At 50.2% G+C, this 21,182-nt stretch overlaps 8 protein-coding genes and 1 non-coding gene across 9 annotated transcripts; 6 read left to right on the top strand and 3 right to left on the bottom strand.

Annotated features, from left to right (window-relative positions):
• Positions 1-165: 165 nt before the first annotated feature.
• On the top strand, positions 166-249 carry AKAW2_t30024A. Its single transcript has one exon. It is a non-coding gene; the product is annotated as a tRNA-His (tRNA).
• A 793-nt stretch (positions 250-1,042) lies between these two features.
• AKAW2_31438A (putative poly(ADP)-ribose polymerase PARP) lies at positions 1,043-3,253 on the top strand (the record flags this gene model as incomplete). The annotated part of the gene is made up of 6 exons (XM_041688063.1): positions 1,043-1,109; positions 1,169-1,282; positions 1,332-1,601; positions 1,654-2,499; positions 2,553-2,635; positions 2,684-3,253. 6 exons carry the CDS (start codon positions 1,043-1,045, stop codon positions 3,251-3,253), a joined length of 1,950 nt encoding a protein of 649 aa, XP_041541885.1.
• Positions 3,254-4,101: 848 nt separating this feature from the next.
• On the top strand, positions 4,102-5,697 carry AKAW2_31437A (uncharacterized protein; the record flags this gene model as incomplete). The annotated part of the gene is made up of 1 exon (XM_041688062.1): positions 4,102-5,697. One exon carries the CDS (start codon positions 4,102-4,104, stop codon positions 5,695-5,697), a length of 1,596 nt encoding a protein of 531 aa, XP_041541884.1.
• A 1,395-nt stretch (positions 5,698-7,092) lies between these two features.
• On the top strand, positions 7,093-9,061 carry AKAW2_31436A (cytochrome P450; the record flags this gene model as incomplete). Its single annotated transcript, XM_041688061.1, has 7 exons — positions 7,093-7,315; positions 7,375-7,504; positions 7,560-7,751; positions 7,811-7,962; positions 8,017-8,261; positions 8,327-8,598; positions 8,674-9,061. The coding sequence occupies 7 exons, from the start codon at positions 7,093-7,095 to the stop codon at positions 9,059-9,061; spliced, it is 1,602 nt and encodes a 533-aa protein (XP_041541883.1).
• A 444-nt stretch (positions 9,062-9,505) lies between these two features.
• AKAW2_31435S (uncharacterized protein) lies at positions 9,506-10,850 on the bottom strand (the record flags this gene model as incomplete). The annotated part of the gene is made up of 4 exons (XM_041688060.1): positions 9,506-9,706; positions 9,765-10,063; positions 10,116-10,441; positions 10,498-10,850. The coding sequence occupies 4 exons, from the start codon at positions 10,848-10,850 to the stop codon at positions 9,506-9,508; spliced, it is 1,179 nt and encodes a 392-aa protein (XP_041541882.1).
• Positions 10,851-11,249: 399 nt separating this feature from the next.
• On the bottom strand, positions 11,250-12,916 carry AKAW2_31434S (putative MFS transporter; the record flags this gene model as incomplete). The annotated part of the gene is made up of 3 exons (XM_041688059.1): positions 11,250-12,478; positions 12,543-12,651; positions 12,710-12,916. The coding sequence occupies 3 exons, from the start codon at positions 12,914-12,916 to the stop codon at positions 11,250-11,252; spliced, it is 1,545 nt and encodes a 514-aa protein (XP_041541881.1).
• Positions 12,917-13,540: 624 nt separating this feature from the next.
• Positions 13,541-14,871, top strand: AKAW2_31433A (uncharacterized protein; the record flags this gene model as incomplete). Its single annotated transcript, XM_041688058.1, has 6 exons — positions 13,541-13,717; positions 13,765-13,801; positions 13,850-13,917; positions 13,970-14,161; positions 14,218-14,517; positions 14,578-14,871. 6 exons carry the CDS (start codon positions 13,541-13,543, stop codon positions 14,869-14,871), a joined length of 1,068 nt encoding a protein of 355 aa, XP_041541880.1.
• Positions 14,872-16,126: 1,255 nt separating this feature from the next.
• AKAW2_31432A (FAD-dependent oxidoreductase) lies at positions 16,127-17,328 on the top strand (the record flags this gene model as incomplete). The annotated part of the gene is made up of 3 exons (XM_041688056.1): positions 16,127-16,552; positions 16,623-16,908; positions 16,979-17,328. 3 exons carry the CDS (start codon positions 16,127-16,129, stop codon positions 17,326-17,328), a joined length of 1,062 nt encoding a protein of 353 aa, XP_041541879.1.
• Positions 17,329-17,907: 579 nt separating this feature from the next.
• Positions 17,908-18,268, bottom strand: AKAW2_31431S (uncharacterized protein; the record flags this gene model as incomplete). Its single annotated transcript, XM_041688055.1, has 2 exons — positions 17,908-18,154; positions 18,219-18,268. The coding sequence occupies 2 exons, from the start codon at positions 18,266-18,268 to the stop codon at positions 17,908-17,910; spliced, it is 297 nt and encodes a 98-aa protein (XP_041541878.1).
• Between the last annotated feature and the right edge of the window lie 2,914 nt (positions 18,269-21,182).

The raw sequence follows: 21,182 nt of genomic DNA, 5'->3' as shown, positions 1-21,182 counted from the left end.
TGATTAGACGCGCGTATCCCGTACGATGTTTGGTAGCAGTGTTGTGTTGTTCGGTGTTGAGATGTTGGCGGCAGATGCTATCAGGACTGCTTGCTTGTGCCTTTACCGCCATCTCTGTACTCTTCAGTTATGTAGGCAATAATATCCGCAAATTTATGTAATCAAGGTGCTGTAGTGTAGTGGTCATCATGAAACGTTGTGGTTTTCCGCAGCGCCGTTTCGACCTGGGTTCGATTCCCAGCAGCGCCAAAACTGGCGACTGGCTTGATTACTTCTCTTTACTTTTTGCGTCTCGATCAGTGATGGTGTCTGTTTCATCTTCATCAGCATCCCCAACTTTTTTTTTTTTTCTTTTTTCTTTTACTTGTTTCTATCGTATTCATACTCTATTCTTTCACAATGGTACATTGTATATATACTAGCTGATCTACCTCCAGCCATTTGCCAAATATGAACATTTGAAATACAACACGCCTACAGGCAAGATAATGCCCACCTCGCACAATTAGAGCTGTCGCTTGGTCCTACTAAACTAAGAGGCCTTTGCTGCCTGATAAATTAGACCCTGAAGATCTCGCACACTCAAACTTCCAGGGAGCCTCTCCGCAGTCCGCACAGGCAGAATCACGTGCGCGACTGGTGCCTGGAGGCCCACCCAAGCTCTGACCAATCACATCACATCTGGCTCGGCAATTCCCCCAGAGCTCAGGCAGCAGCAGCCACGGGAGCCTCAGGCTGGGGCATTGCAGACAAAACAATATCACCTTCCACTAGATCTCCGCCTCATGCTCACCTCTATATAATCATGTTTCTCCCATCTCTCTTGTCCGTCTTCTTCAAGCATCATATCACGAGTACCTTCCGCTATCCGGAACTACTCCCCTCTGCCTCTGATCCTCCTGACTAAAATCTCACGACATTATTGCTCTTATCCGCTACTCTCACTACCTCCTATTCCCTCAATTTCACTGTATCTTTTCTCCCCTTTCTCTCCTAGTTTCATCCTTTCTCACATCTCACATCTCCCATTTTACTCATCACCATGACCGGCCAAGCTTTCAAGGGCTTGGTCATAGCCGTTGCTGGGTCCTTTCGCGGCTATACACAAGGTGAGCATGTCTGACTTCACCGCCAGAAGTCACATACTGACTCTACGCTCTTGCAACAGCAAGTCTGAAGACTATCGTTCAGCGTCATGGGGGAACATTCAGCTCAGCGGTAACAGAAGATTGCACCCACCTAGTGACCACTCAGAGGGAAGTGGACAACAAGAGTGTCAAATGTGAGTACAAGCCGAGCCTGTCTGTACCCCTTCTCCTGACAAATTATAGACACGCAGGCTCGCAAGGTCTACACCTGCAACATCGTCTCCCTGGACTGGCTTATCGAGTCAGACAGTGAAGGAAAGAAGTTGGATGAGAAGAAATTCCTGATGGGCTCCGACGTCAAGAAAGATGATGGACCGGAAAGTCCAAAGAAGCGTACCTTAGAAGAGGCTCTGGGAATCAATGAGGATGGAAGTACGAAGAAGCTCAAGGACGCACAGACGGTTGGCACCAAAGGAATCAACGTTCCTGTTGATGAAATATGTCCTCTTCGAGGTAATAGGCACCAACTCTTGATCAAGTTGGAGGAAAAACTAACCGTTAATAGTAACTCATGCCGTATACATTGATCCCACTGGCCTCATCTGGGATGCGACACTTAATCAGACGAGTGCGACCAATAATAACAACAAATTCTACCGCATTCAGCTTCTCCACAGAAACAACGAGTTCAAAACTTGGACCCACTGGGGCCGGGTGGGCGAACATGGACAAAATGCTTTACTGGGTAATGGGAACTTGGATGAGGCAGAGTATGAGTTCAAGAAAAAGTTCAAGGACAAGTCAGGCTTGACCTGGGAGAAACGCTTGGATCCACCAAAGAAGGGTAAATATACCTTCATTGAAAAGAACTACGAGGACGACACGGAAGACGAAGACGAGGGTGAAGACAAAGTCGTCGCGAAGAAACCCACCAAGCCCAAGGTAGAGGAAGTGAAATGCACCTTATCGCCACCTATCCAAGACCTCGTGTCATTCATCTTCAACAAGGATCTTTTTCAGTCCACCATGGCCTCCATGTCCTACGACGCTCAGAAATTGCCTTTGGGAAAACTGAGCAAGCGCACCCTCCAGAACGGTTTTCAGGCACTGAAGGATTTGTCAGAGCTTATTGCCACACCTGCCCTGGCGAGTACAAAATATGATACTAGCTTTGCTGCCGCAGTGGAGCACCTCAGCAACCTATACTTTACCGTGATCCCCCATGCGTTTGGACGCAACAGGCCCCCAGTGTTGGGCAACGACACATTGCTCAAGAAAGAGATCGAACTGCTGGAGGCATTGACGGATATGGAAGTTGCGAACAATATTATGAAAGAGGCCAAGAACACCGATACAGTTCACCCTCTCGACCGTCAGTTTCAGGGCTTGAATATGCAAGAGATGACACCATGTACGTCTTATTCCTGGAGCCTTGTCCCTTTGACTAGTACTAACTCTAAGCAGTGGAACACACATCAACCGAATTCATTGAGCTGGCCAACTACCTCAACCAGTCTCGCGGTCACACCCATGGCATTCAATACAAGGTTCGCATCTGATGTACCTTCTCTAATGAATCGAGCTAACCGTAACAGGTCATAAACATCTTCCGCATCGAGCGCCAAGGCGAGAAAGACCGGTTCCAATCATCCCAGTACTCCAATATCAAGAATTCCTGTCGCCGTCTTTTGTGGCACGGTTCCCGCAGCACCAATTTCGGTGGTATCCTAAGCCAGGGTCTACGTATTGCACCGCCCGAGGCCCCCGTCAGCGGATACATGTTCGGCAAAGGTGTCTACTTCGCGGACATGTCGACCAAGTCAGCGAATTACTGCTGCTCTTGGGGGAGTGGAAACCGGGGGCTACTCCTCCTTTGTGACGTTGAGGTCGGCAATCCCATGTATGAGCTGGACACGGCAAGCTACAACGCGGGCCAGGAAGCGAAAGGGCAGGCCAAGATTGCTACCCTTGGTCGCGGTCGGTCGATCCCTGGAGGATGGAAAGACGCTGGCTGTGTCAACGAAGATCTGAAGGGGGTGTTGATGCCCGATGTGCAGGTGCCAACCACTAATGCCAACTCGAGGGGGCTGATGTACAATGAGTACATTGTGTATGATGTGGCGCAGATCCAGCAGAAGTATCTGTTCCATGTCAACATGCGGTAGTCTGGCTCTTGTTTTAGATTTCGGTTTTATGGTATGGCGCATATATTAGCTTAGCGGCGGCATCTGGAGCGGATTATGGCGTTGAGCAAGGTCTCGGGGTTTATTTCATAACATATCCGCCCGGAATTAGGAGTTATGGTTTTAGCTGACGCACCTGCATAGCTAGCATCCTACATGGCAGGCTTAATTGGGTATAACAATATGAAATGGATTATTCTTAGCTGACGATGATGAATTATCTCAAGGCAACGGAGTATCTGACTGTATCTATTGTTCACCTCGATCCTCATGATCCTCCAAGGAAAGAAGTAGGTAGGGCACGTAGGCAGCAGCAGCGAAGGATCTGTAGGCTGCTTGGCTACAGTAAATTTCGCGACAAATTATAATGCAACACACATCCAGTTTGCTGACTACTGGTCCCACCGACGATCTTCCTTCTCATCCATACTAGCACTATTTCCCTGACGAAACCCCTCCTAAGTGATGACCAAACAGGCCGCTTACCCTGCCTATATAGGCATTCACAAAGAAGACATCCCCCGAAATGAAAAAGTAGAAAGTCAACTAGATTAGAACATGTAACGAAAAGAAGAGCACGCATGGGGGTCGTAAGGGATAGACGAGACAACGAATGGCCACGCGAAAGAAATATTGAGGATTTAATTTTATTGGATGGACCTTGATGCTTACATGCGTTTTGCGAGCCGCCATCTCAACCTTGCATGGGAAAGGATTCTGGGCGCTTGGAAATGAGCCGGAGTCACCGAGCTTATAAGAATAAACTCCATCCCCTCCAACCCACAATCCCTTACCTCAACCCCGCAAAGGGAACCTCATCTTCTCTCATCATGCTAGTCTACCTCACCAACTTTTTCATAGCATGGCTCGCCTACTTTTGGCGACCCAAACAACAGCCCTGCGACAGTTTAACACTGCCGCATATTCCCGGGGTTGACATCATATCCATGACCCGCCAAGAGGTCTATAACTACAGCGTAGCAGCCTCTCCGCCATACAGTCTCGCAGACATCCACAATCTCAACTTCTGCAACGTATCGCTCACCCTGACTCACCCGGGTGAAAATGACACTGTCGCTGTCTCCGTTTGGCTCCCCCTCGCCAACTGGAACGGCCGTTTCCAGGCTACTGGTGGCGGCGGCCTCGCAGCCGGCATCATCGGCCTGGCCTCAGCTCGCCCAGTCAGCCAGGGCTACGCAACAGCTGCAACAGATGGCGGTCTCACCTTGAATGGAACCAGTAATCCCCAAACGGGGGCCTGGGCTCTGCGTCCCGACGGTTCCATCAACACCGCTCTGCTAGAGAACTTCGCCCATCGCTCCATCTATGACATGACTATCATAGGGAAGACCCTTACCGAGCGCTTCTACGGATCTCCGCCAAAGTACTCCTACTGGACCGGCTGCTCTACCGGCGGCAGACAGGGATACTTTGCCGCGGCAAAGTATCCGAGTCTCTTTGACGGAATTCTCGCCGGTGCACCAGCCCTCAATTTCCCACGTTTAATCGGATATATGTCCTGGCCGCCGATGCATATGTTCCAGTCCGCAGCGCCGCCGCAGTGCGTCTTTGACACATTCCTAAAAGCAATCATCGACAAATGTGATCCACTCGATGGAGCCACGGACGGGTTGATATCAGATTACAACCCACAGAGCTGCCCATTCGATCCCGAAACACTCGTCGGCCAAATGGTACCATGTCCGGAGATGGCCTCAGATTCTCCAGTGACCATCACAGCCCAGCACGCCACCCTCGTCAAGCAAATCCTGCAAGGTCCCGAACTCCCAGATCACCCCAACCTCTGGACAGGACTCCCACCGGGCGCCTCATTCCGCGGAACGGCAAACACCGAAGTAATCAACGGATCGATCGTCAGACCCGTCCCCTTCTTTCCCATCATCGGCTGGATCAAGAACTTTGTCTTTCGGGACCCGAGCTACAATGTATTCGATATGAATCTCGATGACTTTGACACCGTCTACCGTCTCACGCTGGACGCCTACAACGGCATTTTCGGCTCGGATGATTTCACTCTCTCTGATTTCCGTCGCGCAGGGGGGAAGCTGTTGACCTGGCATGGGATGGCGGATGAGCTGATCCCAGCGTCGTGGACGAATGCATTTTGGGATAGGGTTGATAGGAAGAACGGTGGAGATGCGGATGAGTTCTATCGAGTGTTCCTTGCCCCTGGGCTGGGACACTGCTCGGCCGGATATGGGCCGAACCCAGTTGATCCGTTGGGCGCATTGGTGCGCTGGGTGGAGGAGGGAAGTCCTCCTGATCGGTTAAGTGCGGCGACTGTCAGGGCGGATGGGGCGGAGGTGACAAGGGAGTTGTGTCGGTATCCGGCGACGCTGGTGTATGATGGGCATGGGGATGTGAATGATGCGGGGAGTTTTTCATGTCGACCCAGAGAGGCATGATCAGATTCTATATATAAAGACTATATCTTGTCGTGGTATTTGAGAAGGCTAGATGTGGGATTTTTGCACTAGCTTAGGGCTGAATGACTAGGAATAGAATATGACCTTCGGGATTGAGCGTTGTTGTTGTGGCGTATTCACAGATTGACTACTATATCAGGCTTCAGACAGGCTAACATTGCATGATTTACTCCGATTTACGGAACACATACTGGTATGACTTACTTGGTCAGACAATTGCGGCATACATTCTACGAGCCATGACAAATGAGTGAGTACCCTGAAGGAGTAACATGTCTGCATGATGACAGAGGTGAGTCTCGGATCAGTGCCAATCTCAGTCTCCATCTCGGGAGGAGTGGATACTAACTACATTGGCAAAATAGAACAACAACCAAAAGAAAAAAAAAAATCACAAAAAATGGAGCTGCGGGGAATCGAACCCCGGACCTCTCCCATGCTAAGGGAATATTATACCACTAAACCACAGCCCCATTTGTTGAAAGACAGGGGTCTATATTCGCTATATAATATAGGCCATGCCACAAAGTGGATCGAGGGGAGAGCTTGTCGGGGTGTCCAGAACCCTATGGAGGGCGGCTGGTGGTCATAGACTTCTTAGTATTATATGCTTGAGTAGAAAGTGGATGTCTAGGGTAGTTTTTACCAATTGGTGAGGGACGATTGAACGTTGTTTATAATGAATGCACTGTTCAGGTAGACAATTCAACTTTCGGAAATATATTCCTCGGACGTACTGAGTGGTTTGCTCAATTTGGTTATTCAAGGTATTGACTAACCCTAGTCGATCATCAAAGAGAGATACTCTCCCCCCAAACATGAGGAGAGCCGGCGACTTGACCAAGATGTGATCCAGTTTCAACATATATGATACGATGAAAAGGCACTTAATTCCACACCCAATGCAATCCAAGCGCACCTGAGAGAACCGAAGTTCCTCAGTTACGTGCAAAAGTCTTACGAAAACCTGAACCTGTCCAGCCAGATATCCTTACAACTGCGGGGAAGCAGGTAAGCATCAGCAACAAAAAATCCTGCGACAAGACTCAGCCACCAAGAAACACCGGGCAATCACAAGATCTCACGCTACAAATTGCAGAAGCGACCGTAACAGCATCACGATGGCGTTCTGCAACCTTGATCGGAGGCCGCTGGTCCAGGTCACACCAACCACAATGCATACCCGAGAGCTGAGCAGTTGAACTAATGCACCATCCCTGCAGCATCTCTGATTGAAGAGGGAGGCGATAGCGCAAAAGCCAATAAAAATTAGATTAATTATGCAGTAACGGCACGACCCCTCCTTCAGCTACCCTACCATATAAAACAGTCGGGATTTCGCTCAGCTAACACACTGTCCTCCTCGATGCTATTATGTTCGATCTCCCTATCGCCACCATGCCAGTAACGTTGTGGACGGGCGCATTCGTCGCCCTTACGAGCGCATACATTTTCATCTCATTCTTGACTCGCAAGAGCAAGCATCCGCCTCTACCACCCGGTCCTCGACGAAAGCCTATCGTGGGTAATCTCTGGGATTTGCCCGATCCAAACCAGCAAGATTGGCAGCACTGGCTGAAACACAAGGATCGCTATGGTACGATCAAGCACCCAAGTAACCCTGAAGCGAAGGGCTGCATGTCTGACTGCCAACAGGCCCAATCAGTTCCCTCAGCATCATGGGCCAAACCATCATCGTCTTGAACGATGCCCGACTAGCGGTGGAACTACTCGAGTCACGATCGTCGATCCACTCCTCGCGTCCACAGCAACACTTCGCAGAGATGTGAGACCACAAGACCTACCTTATAATATCGTAGATCAATTGATGAATTGTACAGGGCGGGCTGGAACAACGTCCTCGGAGCGGTGAAGCAGCCTCAGCGCATCCGAGCAACGCGCAAGAACCTGCATAGGGAGATCGGATCCAACAATTCGGTCGCTCGATTCAATGAGATCCAGATAGCGGAGGTGGGTCGGTTTCTGCTGAGGGTACTGGATGCGCCGGACAAGTTGATGCAGCATATACGCAAGTGGGTTACCCCTTACCATACATTGTTTTCAACCACTAATACTGAACCAAAACCACCAGAGAGGCGGGCGCAATCATCCTAAAAGTAGGATACGGATATACCATCGAACCTCATGATCGAGACCCATTGGTTGATCTGGCCGACAAGGCAATGGAGGATTTCTCGATGGCCATGCTTCCAGCCACATGGGCAGTGGACTTCTTCCCACCCCGTAAGCCATAGCCTGCAGCTATACAGGAACAAAACAGACTGACTAGTTAATCAGTGAAGTATCTCCCGACCTGGTTCCCAGGTACAGAGTTCATGAAGATCGCACAACACTATCGAAAGAATGTCACGGCATTCAGCGATATCCCTTATGCATTCGTGAAGGAACAGATGCGAACTGGCCGCTTCGTACCGTCTTTTCTCTCCAACCTCCTCGAGAGCAGTGCTTTTGATCCCGGATCCGAAGAAGAGAATACTGTCAAGTGGTCTGCTGGATCGCTCTACGCCGGGGGAGCTGATACGGTAAGGACCCCCCCCCCATCCTGCTTGCTCCCGATCCAATGCCGTACTTACTATTCAATCAACAGACCGTCTCCTCCATAGCCAGCTTCTTCCTCGCCATGGCTCTCTTCCCCGAAGCGCAGCGCAAGGCACAGGAGGAAATTGACACCGTAATCGGAACAGACCGCCTGCCGCAGTACAAAGACCGGGAACAACTACCTTACATCAACGCGTTAGTCAAAGAGACGCTCCGATGGCATCCAGTGGTACCTATGAGCGTCGCCCATGCCTCGACCGAGGATGATGTCTGCGAAGGATACTTCATCCCCAAGGGATCGTCAATCCTCGCCAATATATGGTCAGTTCTTCCCTCTACTCCCTCTCTGATCCATATAATTCTCACCACCAACTAACATCATTGCAACGCATACAGGGGTTTTACACACGACCCAACAGCATACCACGACCCCATGACATTCAAACCCGAACGATTCCTAGGCTCAAAACCGGAACGAGATCCCCACTTCCTTGTGTTCGGATTCGGTCGTCGTGTCTGTCCGGGAAAGACTCTAGCTGACGTAAATGTGTATTTCACCATCGCCCAAGCCCTCTCTGTCTTTGAGATCTCAAAGCCAGTGAAGGATGGGAAAGTTGAGGATATTCAGCCGGAGTTTCTCCCGGGAGTCATCAGTCACCCAGCGCCGTTTAATGTGTCTATTCGGCCGAGGAGTGCGAAGCATTTGGAGTTGCTTCGGTCGTTGGAGGAGAGGTATCCTTGGGAGAAGAGTAATGCGGAGGATTTGGGGAATGTGCAATATTAAGAGGAGGTGCTGGTGGAGATGGTTTCATGGTGGGTGGGCTGAGACGGTGGTGGCTAGGGCTGTTGTATATTGGCTGAGTGAAGAGTATATTTCGTTCAAGTCCAGTTAAGGCCATCGGATATAATGTTACAGTAGTATCTATATAGGTATATTCCATCCATGCAACTGTAAGCAAGGAGATGTCATATACCAATCACCAACAAGCAGATGCGCCCGCCTTATGACTTCGTCTCTTCGGTATTCGGCCGTCTGAGCCCCTCCATCAGCCACTCATCGAACAAGAACTCTGTCGCAGTCGGTCGATCCTCTGCATTCCACTGCAAGGCCTTCCGAAGCCACCGGAAGAACCCCTCTTTATTCTCTCCTGGAATGTCGGCACCTAAACTTTCCAGAGAGATATCCGGGATCGGCGCCAGGTCCTTCCAATTGCCTAGAGATGTCTAGTTAGATTGGACTTGACTTGAAAAAGTATTTCGTCTCACCCTGTTCATCCCAGAAAACATAAGCCAGTTTGCACCGCTCGCGGAAACTCGCCGGAGGAGGTCCCATGAGCGCTATCATCTCCGCAAGGTGTACTCGGTCATCGAAGATGCCATCTGCGTTTCTGCCGTCGAACAGGTGACGAGGACTTACGATGTCCCATGCCTACAATAAAAGATTCAGCATGGAGACAATGTAGAATAGTTCTGAGGGGGTAACTTACCACCATAGCAACATTCCATATATCGACCTTGTAGTCCCAGCTCTCTTTCAAAACAACTTCAGGCGCTCTGTACATATTCGGCATAATGTCGTCGCTGTTTTCAACATCGCCAAAGCGGGCTTCGCCGAAATCACAGAGTAGGGGTAGCCCGTCTCCCCGGGGGTTATAGACAGTAGTTAGGTAGATAGTTCTGTCTTTGAGCACCTTCCTAGGTGATGGATCATTGACTTCCCGTTCTTCGAGATTCTCCAGTGTCTTAGAATCACGGATGGGAAGGAGCAAATTATTCAACTGAAGATCTTTCCCTTGGATTAGTTTAACAGTTAGTGTCGTAGAAGTAGGAGTCTTTACCGGTGTGCACTATATGAGCAGCAGAGTGCAGAAAGTCCAGAATTATCAGTAGCTGCCTGATACAAGACTTCATCTCGTCCAGAGTCATTGTTTTTCCAGGGATGTATTTTTGCAGGAGTGTATCTGCACTCATACCCATGGGTTCATGAACGAGACAAACATGAGGGCCGTGGGGCCCGGTGATGGTGAAATGATCGAAGAGCCTGCGAACGAGATCGCTCCCTGGATGCTCAACTTCTACAGCATTTATGCGGTTGTAGATCTCCAGCTCATGGTTCTTTTTTTGACCAGTGACATAGATTTTGAGAGCAACATATTTCGAGTCACTTCGATAACATACTGTCAGGGATAAGCTAAATGAAGAGGGGGTTATCTGACATACTGCAGGTCGCGACTCAACCATACTGTCGAAGTCACACCATAACCCAACTTGGCTAGTACTTGGTACCTGTTATTCAACACTTCGCCCTGCTGCACGGGGTAGTACTTTTCTGGCCGGTATGTGGGGAGAGTTTCTTCCTCAATCTCTATACTAGAATCAATAAGGAGGTTTGTAGTGGGGAATACTCTCAAGGAGGACATTGATTGAGAAGAGTAGCGGATTGTTTGATACGACGCGCGTGTGAAGATACGGAGATGTGGTGTTGGGGTAGGTACGCTAGGATTACAAGGGATAGGTAACTCGGCGCGTGGTATTCGCAGATAACGAGCGCATTTGGTGATGCGGCTTGCCATGGGGATAATCGTGGTTAAGCTACTATATCTAGATAGATCGTGTTGTTGACGGGTCGGTGGAGCGCGAGATCCATCGGCCATCCAGAAAGGGTAGGGTATTTGTATAGATGACATAAGCAGTATAAATTGTAATGTGCATGCATAACGTATGTGGACATTTCGACCTGATCTGTCTGAGAGCTAGGTGCTCACTATCGTGAATGAGTTATGGGGAGAGAATATGTGAGTGTGATCCTCCTGAAAATTTACAAGAAGAGGTTAATAATGCTATAATTACGCAGTGTTATACAATTGCACTGAGAGAAATGCAAGGACAGCACACATCAGGCAACCGAGACCTAATCAAAGCCCTTACTGACTGCTATATAAATATATCTTAAAGTTCGCATCTTCCTCTCTTTAATACACATACCGAAATCTCGTATTCTCCTTATCAGTCAGACCAGCCCACTTGGCCTCATCCACCATCGAATCCTCCACCTTACCATACCGGCTATCCCGTCTCCGGTTCTCCCACACATAGTATGCGAACAACACGACAGACATGACAGCTGCCGCTGCCTGGGTGGCCAGCACCGCAATTTTCGCGGGACGGTATTCAGGGGCGTCGCGGGCTTGGAAGGTTTGAGGCCCGATGATGTTTCCGACCGAGAAGGAACCGGCGATCAGAGCACTGCTGAAAGCACGCTTCGTATGACCGGCACAGTTGGCCATGGTCCACTGGTACAGGATGGGAAGAGTGGCAACAATGGCATTGACCAGGTAGATACCGATGAGAACACCGGCTTTGTTGCTTTTGGGAAGGAAAGAGAGGAGGCCACCGCCGATAATGCCGGGAATGGTGCAGAAGGCGTTCCATGCCCAGCGGTGGGAGGTTCTGCGAATACCAAAGCCAACCAGGAGGGTGAAAAAGATACTGACGATGCCGGAGGGCATGTTGAGAAGGGCGGAGATGGGACCGGAGTATCCAAATCCGGAGATGAGAGTGGCGGAGTAGGTGGTTACGACACCGCTAGAAACAGAGATCTGGAACGAGATTAGCTTGAAGTAGAGTGCAAGGTGGAATAGGATCATTCCTACAAGTATGGTGATCAAGACCAACAGCCAGAGCTGAATGTCAAGCACGGCTTCCCAGATTTGCTTAAGGTTGATAGTGCTACTCCACACTCCCGTCTGGTTGACACTAACGTGCTGCAGGAGAGCCACCTTTTCTTCCTCAGACAGCCACTTGGCCTTCATCGGGGTGTCGGGAATGAAAAGCAGAGTGAGAACGCCAATCAGCACAGTGGCCAAACCAATGACCAGGAACATGATGCGCCATCCGGCAAGGGTGGCCCCGTGGTGAACATGCTGAAAGCCAAAGGATACCAGACCACCAATAATCTGCGCTACTCCCAAGCCGTTATACCATAAGGTGAAGCGAGGTGCCTGCTCGCTTTTTGTATAGTACTGACTGCTGATGAGCATCAGAGACGGTCCGATTGTGGCCTCGAAGATACCCAAGAAGACACGGGCAGTGAGGAGGGTCGCATAGTTTTTGGCGCCTGCGGATGCTGCAGCAGCAACTCCCCAGAGAGCGACATTCGCACCAAGCCACTTGGCGGCGGGAACTTTCTGGAGGCAGTAGACTGATAGTGAATAGATATCAGCCCGGTATTCATATTTGTTGAGGTATTTAGGTACATGACTTACTATTAGGAGCCTCGGCGATCAGATAGGCCAGGAAGAACCACGTTGCGGTGTTGGTGTACTCATTCCCGGCGAGGTGCAGTTCTGTTTTCATTCCCATGACGGCAGCATACTGTGTTCCCCCTTGCGTCAATGAGGCGTGTGTTGGCGGAAAGCTTGCGACGACTTACGTTAAGCATGACCTTGTCCAAGAATTGCAGTACATAGCAGCAGAACATAAAAGGTATCAGATGCCAGTCAATCTTTCGACGCAAAGCCCGCAGATCGATCTGAGAGCTGTCGGGGCCGGCCGCATGGCCCTGAAGATATTCCACAGCATCGTCAGTGCGATCCACAGGCAGAGCCTGTGATAAGGCACCCGGCAACTTTTCCTCCATGTTGTATCTATGATCTTGTCGCCGAAGGACAGAACAGAAACAAAAGCAAAGAGAAAAGACAGGGGGCGTTGCGGGAAATAATCGAAGAGTTAGAAGCAGTCAGAGAAAGGAATGCTGGGATGGGAGGTTACATGCAGGATCCTGCAGGCAAAAAACCACGGGAAGTGCAACCGGATTGGCCGCAGGGATACCATTGGGTTCCAGTCGTTATAATATATTTGTCAAGATAACTGCCTGGCCACTTCATCTTGCAGAAGTTTGTGAATGCTCTGAAGTCTACGCTAGACCAGGGCTCGAGATTTTAGTGCGCGCGATTCAGCCCGGATTCTTCTGGTCGCCGAAGGATTTTGATTGCGAACCCACCAGGATTCATATCATTGAGTACGGTTTTCTCGGCATGACCGAAGTTAATTGCTGAAGGATCATGATTCCGAACCCTCCTTCAGCTCTAAGGACAATATTTTACCCCTTGTTGTAGGGCTTCAGCATGATCCTGCGATGCCCAGGATCGAAAATCTCCCTCCAGCCAGCGCACATCACGACCTGCATAATCACTACGCAAATATCCTCTCTTCCTCATGCCTCCTCTCTCCTTTTCCTTGAATTTCTACATTTACTGCCAGTATGGGCTGGGTGCACCATGCTTCGCCTGAAGTGGAGGCCGAGTCGCAATACCGCCTGATTTTAGGGGTATGCCTGGGCTTGACCGTGTTGATGGTTATTACTGTCTGCCTGCGCCTAGCAATTCGATTTAACGCCCGCCGATTGGAAGCGTCCGACTTTGTGATGCTGGTGACTATGGTGGGTTGCCTTTGGTGGTAGACGATCCGACCGCTAATTAGTGCCAGGCCTTCAGTATCATATACAGCGCACTGTGCATCGCTCGTGAGTCGAACAAGCTTTCAGTACACAACAACTGCTGAGGATCAATAGAAAGCAGATATGGACTTGGATTGCCCTTGTCGCTGCGCCCCAAAGCAGACCTTCCAGATTACACAAAGGTATGCGATATGCCTATTCCGATTGAAACAGAGTATTGATAGACACCAACAGCTCAATTATGCCGGTCGCCCATTCTATCAACTCGGAATTGCTGGATTCAAAGCTTCCCTCTGCCTCAACTATCTGCGATTGATTTCCGGAACGTCCAAGAATTACTACCGAATCCTTATATGGGCCGTAATAACCATCTCGACACTTGGTCATCTTGCGGGAACCTTGGTTCTGGTATTCGACTGCCAGCCGGTGAGAGATAATTCTTCCCAGTCTCAGGGCTAGATTGCTGATAAGGCGATCGAAAGGTTGAGCGCGCCTGGAATCCGAATATCTCAGGATCCTGTCTCCCAGCAGGGCCAACATTTTATGGTTTAGCCATCTTCACCATCATCTGCGACATCACCATCATTATCCTTCCCATTCCGCTATTGCTCCAACTGAACATCAAGACAGCACAAAAAGCAGGAGTGGTTTGTCTGTTTCTGTTGGGGTTGTTCACCACGATCTGCTCGATCCTCCGCCTCACACAAATCCATCGGGTGGCTTATGGCGATGGAAACTCGACCATGTTGGTGCTGTGGGGCACAATTGAGTTCAACGTCGGGGTGGGTTTCCACGAGAGAGAGAATAGGATGATGCACCGAGCCACTGACAAATTGGATTAGAACATTGTAACTTGTGTTCCCTTTCTCGCCCCTCTGCTGAAAGGTGCGGTGCGCGATTTCCGATCGTACAGTGGTCGAAAAGGGTACGATAGCCGGAGTTATGCTTTGCAGACCTGGTCCAAAGATCCGCGCTCGCAGTTACGGTCGACAACTTCGGCGGCGCCGCAACCCAAACGCACGCCCAGCGAAGAGCTTATCCTCGAAAGTGGGGGCATCGACGAGGGAGGCATTCATATGACGGTGGAGCTGCGTGTGTCGCTAGAGAAGAGGCCAACAACAGAGGCCAGAGAGTGATGCCCATACTCTTGCCATCGACTGATGGCGCCATTCCTTGAAACCAATCTCTTAAACTTTCGTTGTGTATATTAATCACTCACTGGGTCTTCCTCTTCTTCTGTCCTATCAAGCGCAACTTTCCGGCGATTCCTGAATAGTGCAATGCAGGAATCTTAGTAGGTGCTTAGCACGACGAAATCAATAGTGCTTACGCTTCTCAGGATCAAACCAGAGCGGGATCATATTGGGCCGATGTGACAGAGACAAGCCAATGGAGTCGAGCAGAACAGGCCAGACCAACCGCCCCCGACGGGATCTTCCCGGCCATGAAGCCCAGATCCATCCAGGAGGAATCCTGTGCGTCCCGTGAAACCTTAATGGTGGTCCACTCGGGAAGTCATCCCCGGGCGGCCACCGAGCTGTGTTCCGCACACGCCAGCTGGCCTGTTGGTGAGAGACGGATAATCTGGCCGCCTAGTCGAACCAGTAACTGGACATTAGTGTCTGGCCGGTGTGCTATTTGGCTACTAGTGAGTTGACAGCACTATCAGAATGGAATATGATCCACTGCGGACGGACAGTGACAGATTGACACCGGAGAAGGGACCACGGTGGTAGGGCTAGAGACCGGCGCTAAGGTCTCAAGCACGACGCCGTCCCCCACGCGATGCCGGCCTAACATTCTTAGTGCTGTTAAGGCTCTTTTAGGGCCGGCCTTGTTTCACCTCACGCATTAGACTGGCATGAGACATCCAATGTAACTTTATTGCGTCGTTATTACGGTTTAATTATGATTAAATTAAGGTTGGCAAAGGTTTTCATTGCCTAATGGCGTGCTATATCCCAGCTACTGGTCGTCAACTTTACCAACATTGTTCGTTGTCCTCAGCAGCGCAGAAACGAGTCTCTGGTTCCTTGCATATTCAAGGATATGATACTTTCCAGAAGCAACCTATAGTGATCAGTGAATGGGCATCAATCTCATCGCGCACCTACCCTAATCTAACTGTAAAGGATAAGCATAAATTATTCAGAGACAAACACGAGCCTTAGCACCAGCAAGCCCTAAGGCCAGCCAACTAGTATGATTTCGCCGGCCTGACCCATCCCAACAATGTCTTACACTCTCTTCCCATTGGCAAATTCCCATACGATAACGGTTCCACCAATCCAATTCCTGCGCGCCTGCCACATAAGTCACCGTCCGACTCCAACCGGCCCTTTGATTACAGCAGTATTACAGCGATGCGTCTTCAGGTAAAAGAGTCAGGGGATGAACCCGTGTTCCCGTGGAACCGAACATCCGTGCCTCTTCGCTGCCCCCATCATGGCTGATCTTCCCGTTCTCATCGTCGGTGCAGGCATCAGTGGCCTCCTTCTGGCCCAGCACCTCCAGAAAATCGGTGTCCCTTACAAGATCTTCGAGCGCGATGCCGCTATCGATGCACGAAGCGGGGGTTGGGGATTGACGCTCCATTGGGCGCTCCCTGCACTGCGGGAACTCCTCCCGGAAGACCTTGTGCAACGCCTCCCAGAGGCATATGTTAACAAGGCGGCTGCTGCCCGCGGTGACACCGGTCGCTTTTCGTTCTTCGATCTCAAAACAGGATCAGCGTTGTACAGTGTCCCCGCTGCGGAGCGAATTCGGGTCAGTCGCGTTCGATTGAGGCAGCTGGTGGCTACGGGACTTGATGTTCAGGTAAGACACATCTACCTAGGATGGAAACGATTTCATTCTTCACTTTCGGGCCCTCTGACCAAACCTGTAGTGGAATAAAACCCTCCGGAACATCGATTCATCCGCCGACACCGTCACTGCGCATTTCGCAGACGGCACCTCCTACACAGGATGCCTCTTGATCGGCTGCGATGGATCGCGATCCCCCACCCGCGAGATCTTGTACCCGGACAGCCATGAGATGAATCCACTACCGGTGCAGATCCTCGGCGCAGCTACTCTATATACAGCAGAGGAGATGGCAGGCGCCGCGGATATTGATCCGTTCATTTTTCAGGGCTCGCATCCTGAATCCAACGTCTTCCTGTTCTTCAGCAGTATGCATATACCACCCTCCTATCACACACCAACATGTGCACAACAGCTAACTTATAATTCTTCAATTAGTCCTCGACAACCCCAACAACTTCGCAGAAAGCAGCAAGGACAAATACGAATGCCAGATCATAATATCATGGGCAGATTCCAAAGACATCGCAGTCCCCAGCGACAACAGGGATCGAATCGCGCTGATGAAATCTTTGGCCTCGAACTGGGCGGAGCCATTCAGGACCCTGGTCTACGGGTTACCCGAGGACACAGAGGCACGGTCAATCCGCATCGCGGACTGGATGTTCCGACCGCTGCAGAATCGCTCGCATCCTAGAGTTGTGCTGATGGGTGATTCGGCGCATACGATGACTATGTGTATGTTCATACAATGCTGTGCTGTGCTGGGTGGGAGGATTGCATGCTAACAGTGGTATCTAGACCGCGGAGAAGGGGCCAATAATGCCATCGTTGATGTACTGGACTTGACTAGACGTGTGGATATGCGTTCTCTAGGGTGAGTATCAGCGCTTCGCGGGATGTACAACTAGATACTAACTCATCGTCCAAAACAGATCCATGTCGACACAAGCACTGCGAGATGCATTGGACGTCTACGAGAATGACGTCTTCAGGCGCGCAGAGCCCAGCGTGCTCAACTCGCGTCAGGCCTGTGTCGACGCTCATGACTTCACGCGGATCCTGGACGAGAGTCCACTGGTATCAGCCCGGGTGCTGAAGGAGGATGCCACGGAGCAGAAATCCTAGCAGAGAACCTTCCAATTGAGTCCCGCATAGCCAGCATGGCATAATGAACCTGCGTTCAATAAATCCAAGAAAATAAATTCTCTATGCATCACCAAAACAAACACAATGTACGAGTACAAGGTACCAGACCTATTCCACATGCCCTACTTTTCAACCCCAACGAAGCAACAAAGCAACGTTATGCAATATGCCCATGCACGATACCTCCCCTCACGCAACCCACACTTCATATAAAATCATCACCGACCACCCAACCCCTCATGCGGCGCACGACCAACCTTCGGTTCCCCAGGCTTCCCACCCCTAACAGCCTCCCGATCCCCATCAGAGACGAACATCGAGCGCCCAAGTTTATTCTCCCCGTCAATAGCCTGCTGGTCTCCCTCGGGAGAGTATCTCTGCTCCTTGCGTGGCGACTGCATCCGGAATGTGAGCAAGGCGCCGGAGATAACCGCGAACATGGTTAGGAAGGCGGTATTCCGGGACCTATCAATCCATTGGATATCATTAGTATACGATGGTGTAGGTGAAGGGATAGAGTGCGGCTCACTTGGCTCCGGATGACATGCCATTTCCGTAACTTAGACTTGGGTTCGGCATGGTTGTTGGTTTGGGAGTTAGATGATGATGTATGCAGTATGTACCTAGTGACCACCAATAATGGCTGTTGCTGTTGGGAGATAATACTTGCTGTTTAGGTCCTCTTATATTTGAATCCGGACGGTCGCCACGATGACACAACCATGACTGCGGTGGGATGTAGGTTTGGCCAGACTGTGTTAAGCTTTGGTGAGCAGTGTGTAAGGTTTGGGTGGTTGTGGGTTGGGAAGATGATTCCGGCGGCTGAGCTCGGATGCTTTTGATTCATTGGAATTGATTTACTTGCAGGTTTTGTTGATATCTGTAGGGTTAGATGTCCAGACTGGTTTACGCTATAGATGTCTGGGGACAATTGTTGGAATTCTTATGAGCGGGAGAACTGGACCGATCCGTGATGGTAGAGTGGGAGGTGACGATGCTAGCGGTTGGGTGAAGGAACTCTCTAATCCGGATTGTAAAAAAGGAAATTAAATCATTGCATCGTTTTCTTTTGTATCAGTTGAGGTAGTCGTATCGGATGTAGCGGGAAAAAATGCAAAAAGATATGACAAGAGTGGGATTCGAACCCACGCCCCTTTCGAGACTAGGAATGCTCCGAAGAACATGCGTGATCAGATAGCCTGACCCTAGCGCCTTAGACCGCTCGGCCATCTTGCCTGTTGCTTGAAATAGGTTGGCTCCCTTGGCTATAGGAGCTCTTCCACTATCCACTACACAGAGGGAGGTTTAAGTTTCAGCTTGTCGCATTCACATGCTAGAGATGATGTCTGATGCTACGAGGTGCGAGTCCTATTACGAAATAAGATGTGCATATTGTGAGACATAGCGTTGATCTCAATGATTGACAACCTAGTAAAGTGTAATGGTTAGTTCGACGATAGATTGACCAGGCCATTTACTTGGTTGAATCGAATGTATATGTCTCAGGAGCCCTTTCGGGAAATCCCAGCCCCAGATGGTTTAGTACTCTCCTCGAGCGATCATTCTACTATTCAGCCCTCTCCGATACGCATGACCGCAGCAGCGCTATTACTAGTAGGCACCCACGAGTACAGACTGTTATGTAGTCGAAATTGATCGAATGCAACCCTACAAGAGACTATCTATCGGCTGCTCGCGACCGAGCACGATCTCCTACGTAACCCAAAAATTCCCCATAAATGCACCCAGAGATAACATGGCACGCATCGGACCGGACAGCATTGATACCGAGCGGAGATAGACTCTCCGCAGGATGCGCCGTAAAACAGTGATTGTATACCCATTTGGGAAACTCACAAGGGGGATAGTGGGTCGCCGAAGAGATTTGCTGTGCAGGCCGGTTGACGATGACAGAAGGAGAATACACTGTAAATCACATCATCCTTATTGTCAGTAGAAATAGAACATAATATTCATGATCGACAGCACAGAAGAGACTAAAGGGGTAAAGGGGCCAGGAACAGGAGAGTTTCCCTCTCTTTGCTACTCCACCCCTAGGCAGGCGCCGGCACAGTTATGAAGAGTAGTTCATGGAACCCACTCGGTCGGATCATCACCGTATCGTTCTTCTGGCTTGGCCGAATTTTGAGTGTACACATCGAGGTGAGGACCGAGGATCAATGTGGACGGAAACTGCGAGCATAGCCAGAATTGAGCTAATTTCCAAGGGAACAGCTAGCGCACATATATGCACTAGCCAGCTAAACCACCCATACACAATCAACACCTTCTGATTGTAGCTAGTAGCAACGGTGCCGGAAGACTTGGGAAGATGGCACACTAAGTTTCCGATTTGTCAATGGGATATTGGGATGAATGTTGAGCATTATCATTATCCGGAAGCAAGTATGTTTGCTAGTCTTGGCGACGCTGCGAACGATTAAGGATTTTCAGTTTCTCACTGCCAGTGCGAAGAAAAAACCCGGGGAGAGGAAAACTGGCCAAGCAGTGCCAATGTGCGCCTTTTGCTTGGATTGATTCAGACGCGTCATCCCAGTTCTGCCAGTGCGAGATGTGATTTGCATTGTCAAATCAATCGCACCACACTCCAGTCTCCAGCACGCCTAGCTCGGGAACGAGCACGAGCCAACAGGGCCAAACCCCCTCATGGCATGTTATTTAGTCCAACGTTCGCTAATTTATTTGATGCGTCGACGGTCTGAAGGCAGCAATCGAATTGCCAGTAGGCCTGCCTAGCTTGCGCACGAAGGGCTCGTGCACCTCGCGATGCATTCAACGGTCAAAATAAGGGTATGAAAAGGATCAAATATATTGAATCCTGCCGTTCCCACCGAATGTTTTGCTCTTGGCATAAGAGGGGAGGTGAGGGGAAATGAGGAGGCGTGAGGGGAAATACGAACCCGCTGACTAAATGAGCCCCTGAGCTTCCTGGACTTTGAGCACGAGGCGTAGGATGGAGCTATTCATAGATGTCGACGGGGGTGGCCCTTATGCTTTCTTTGGCTTTGTTTCGGCAATTATACCTAGGCTCTTGTTGCCATGGTGGAAGAAGTCCCAACCAATTACTCGGGACGCCGCCTCCCAAATTTCTGCCTGGGAGGGACACTAACCAGTACCCCAGGGACTAGTACTACGCATAAGGGGTGGTCGACGGCAATGGAGCACATGTGATAGGATCCCCCAGGCCTCCCAAGGACTTGGTAATTGAGGCGATCTTTCATAGGCAAGGCGGGGCGACATTCCGAAAGGGAGGTGACCCCCGATGTTGTAACTTGTCTCTCAACTGGCCAGCCTAAAGAACGCCACCATAGTACTAGTCACGCAAGAATTTCACTCCACCGCCTGCCAGTCATTCGAACAAAGGCATTGGGGAAACAGAAAAGGCTATTGAGCTCTGGTACAATTTTTGTGCTTTTTTCCACACTCTCATGACCACCCCCGCCTCGCGTCGGTTCGGGAATCTCAGACGAGA

The sequence above is a fragment of the Aspergillus luchuensis genome, chromosome 3 (assembly GCF_016861625.1).
Source record: "Aspergillus luchuensis IFO 4308 DNA, chromosome 3, nearly complete sequence".
In the NCBI taxonomy this organism is placed as follows: domain Eukaryota; kingdom Fungi; phylum Ascomycota; class Eurotiomycetes; order Eurotiales; family Aspergillaceae; genus Aspergillus; species Aspergillus luchuensis.
The sequence above is the reverse complement of the archived record's forward strand: the minus strand, read 5'-3'. Positions and strand labels throughout refer to the sequence as shown.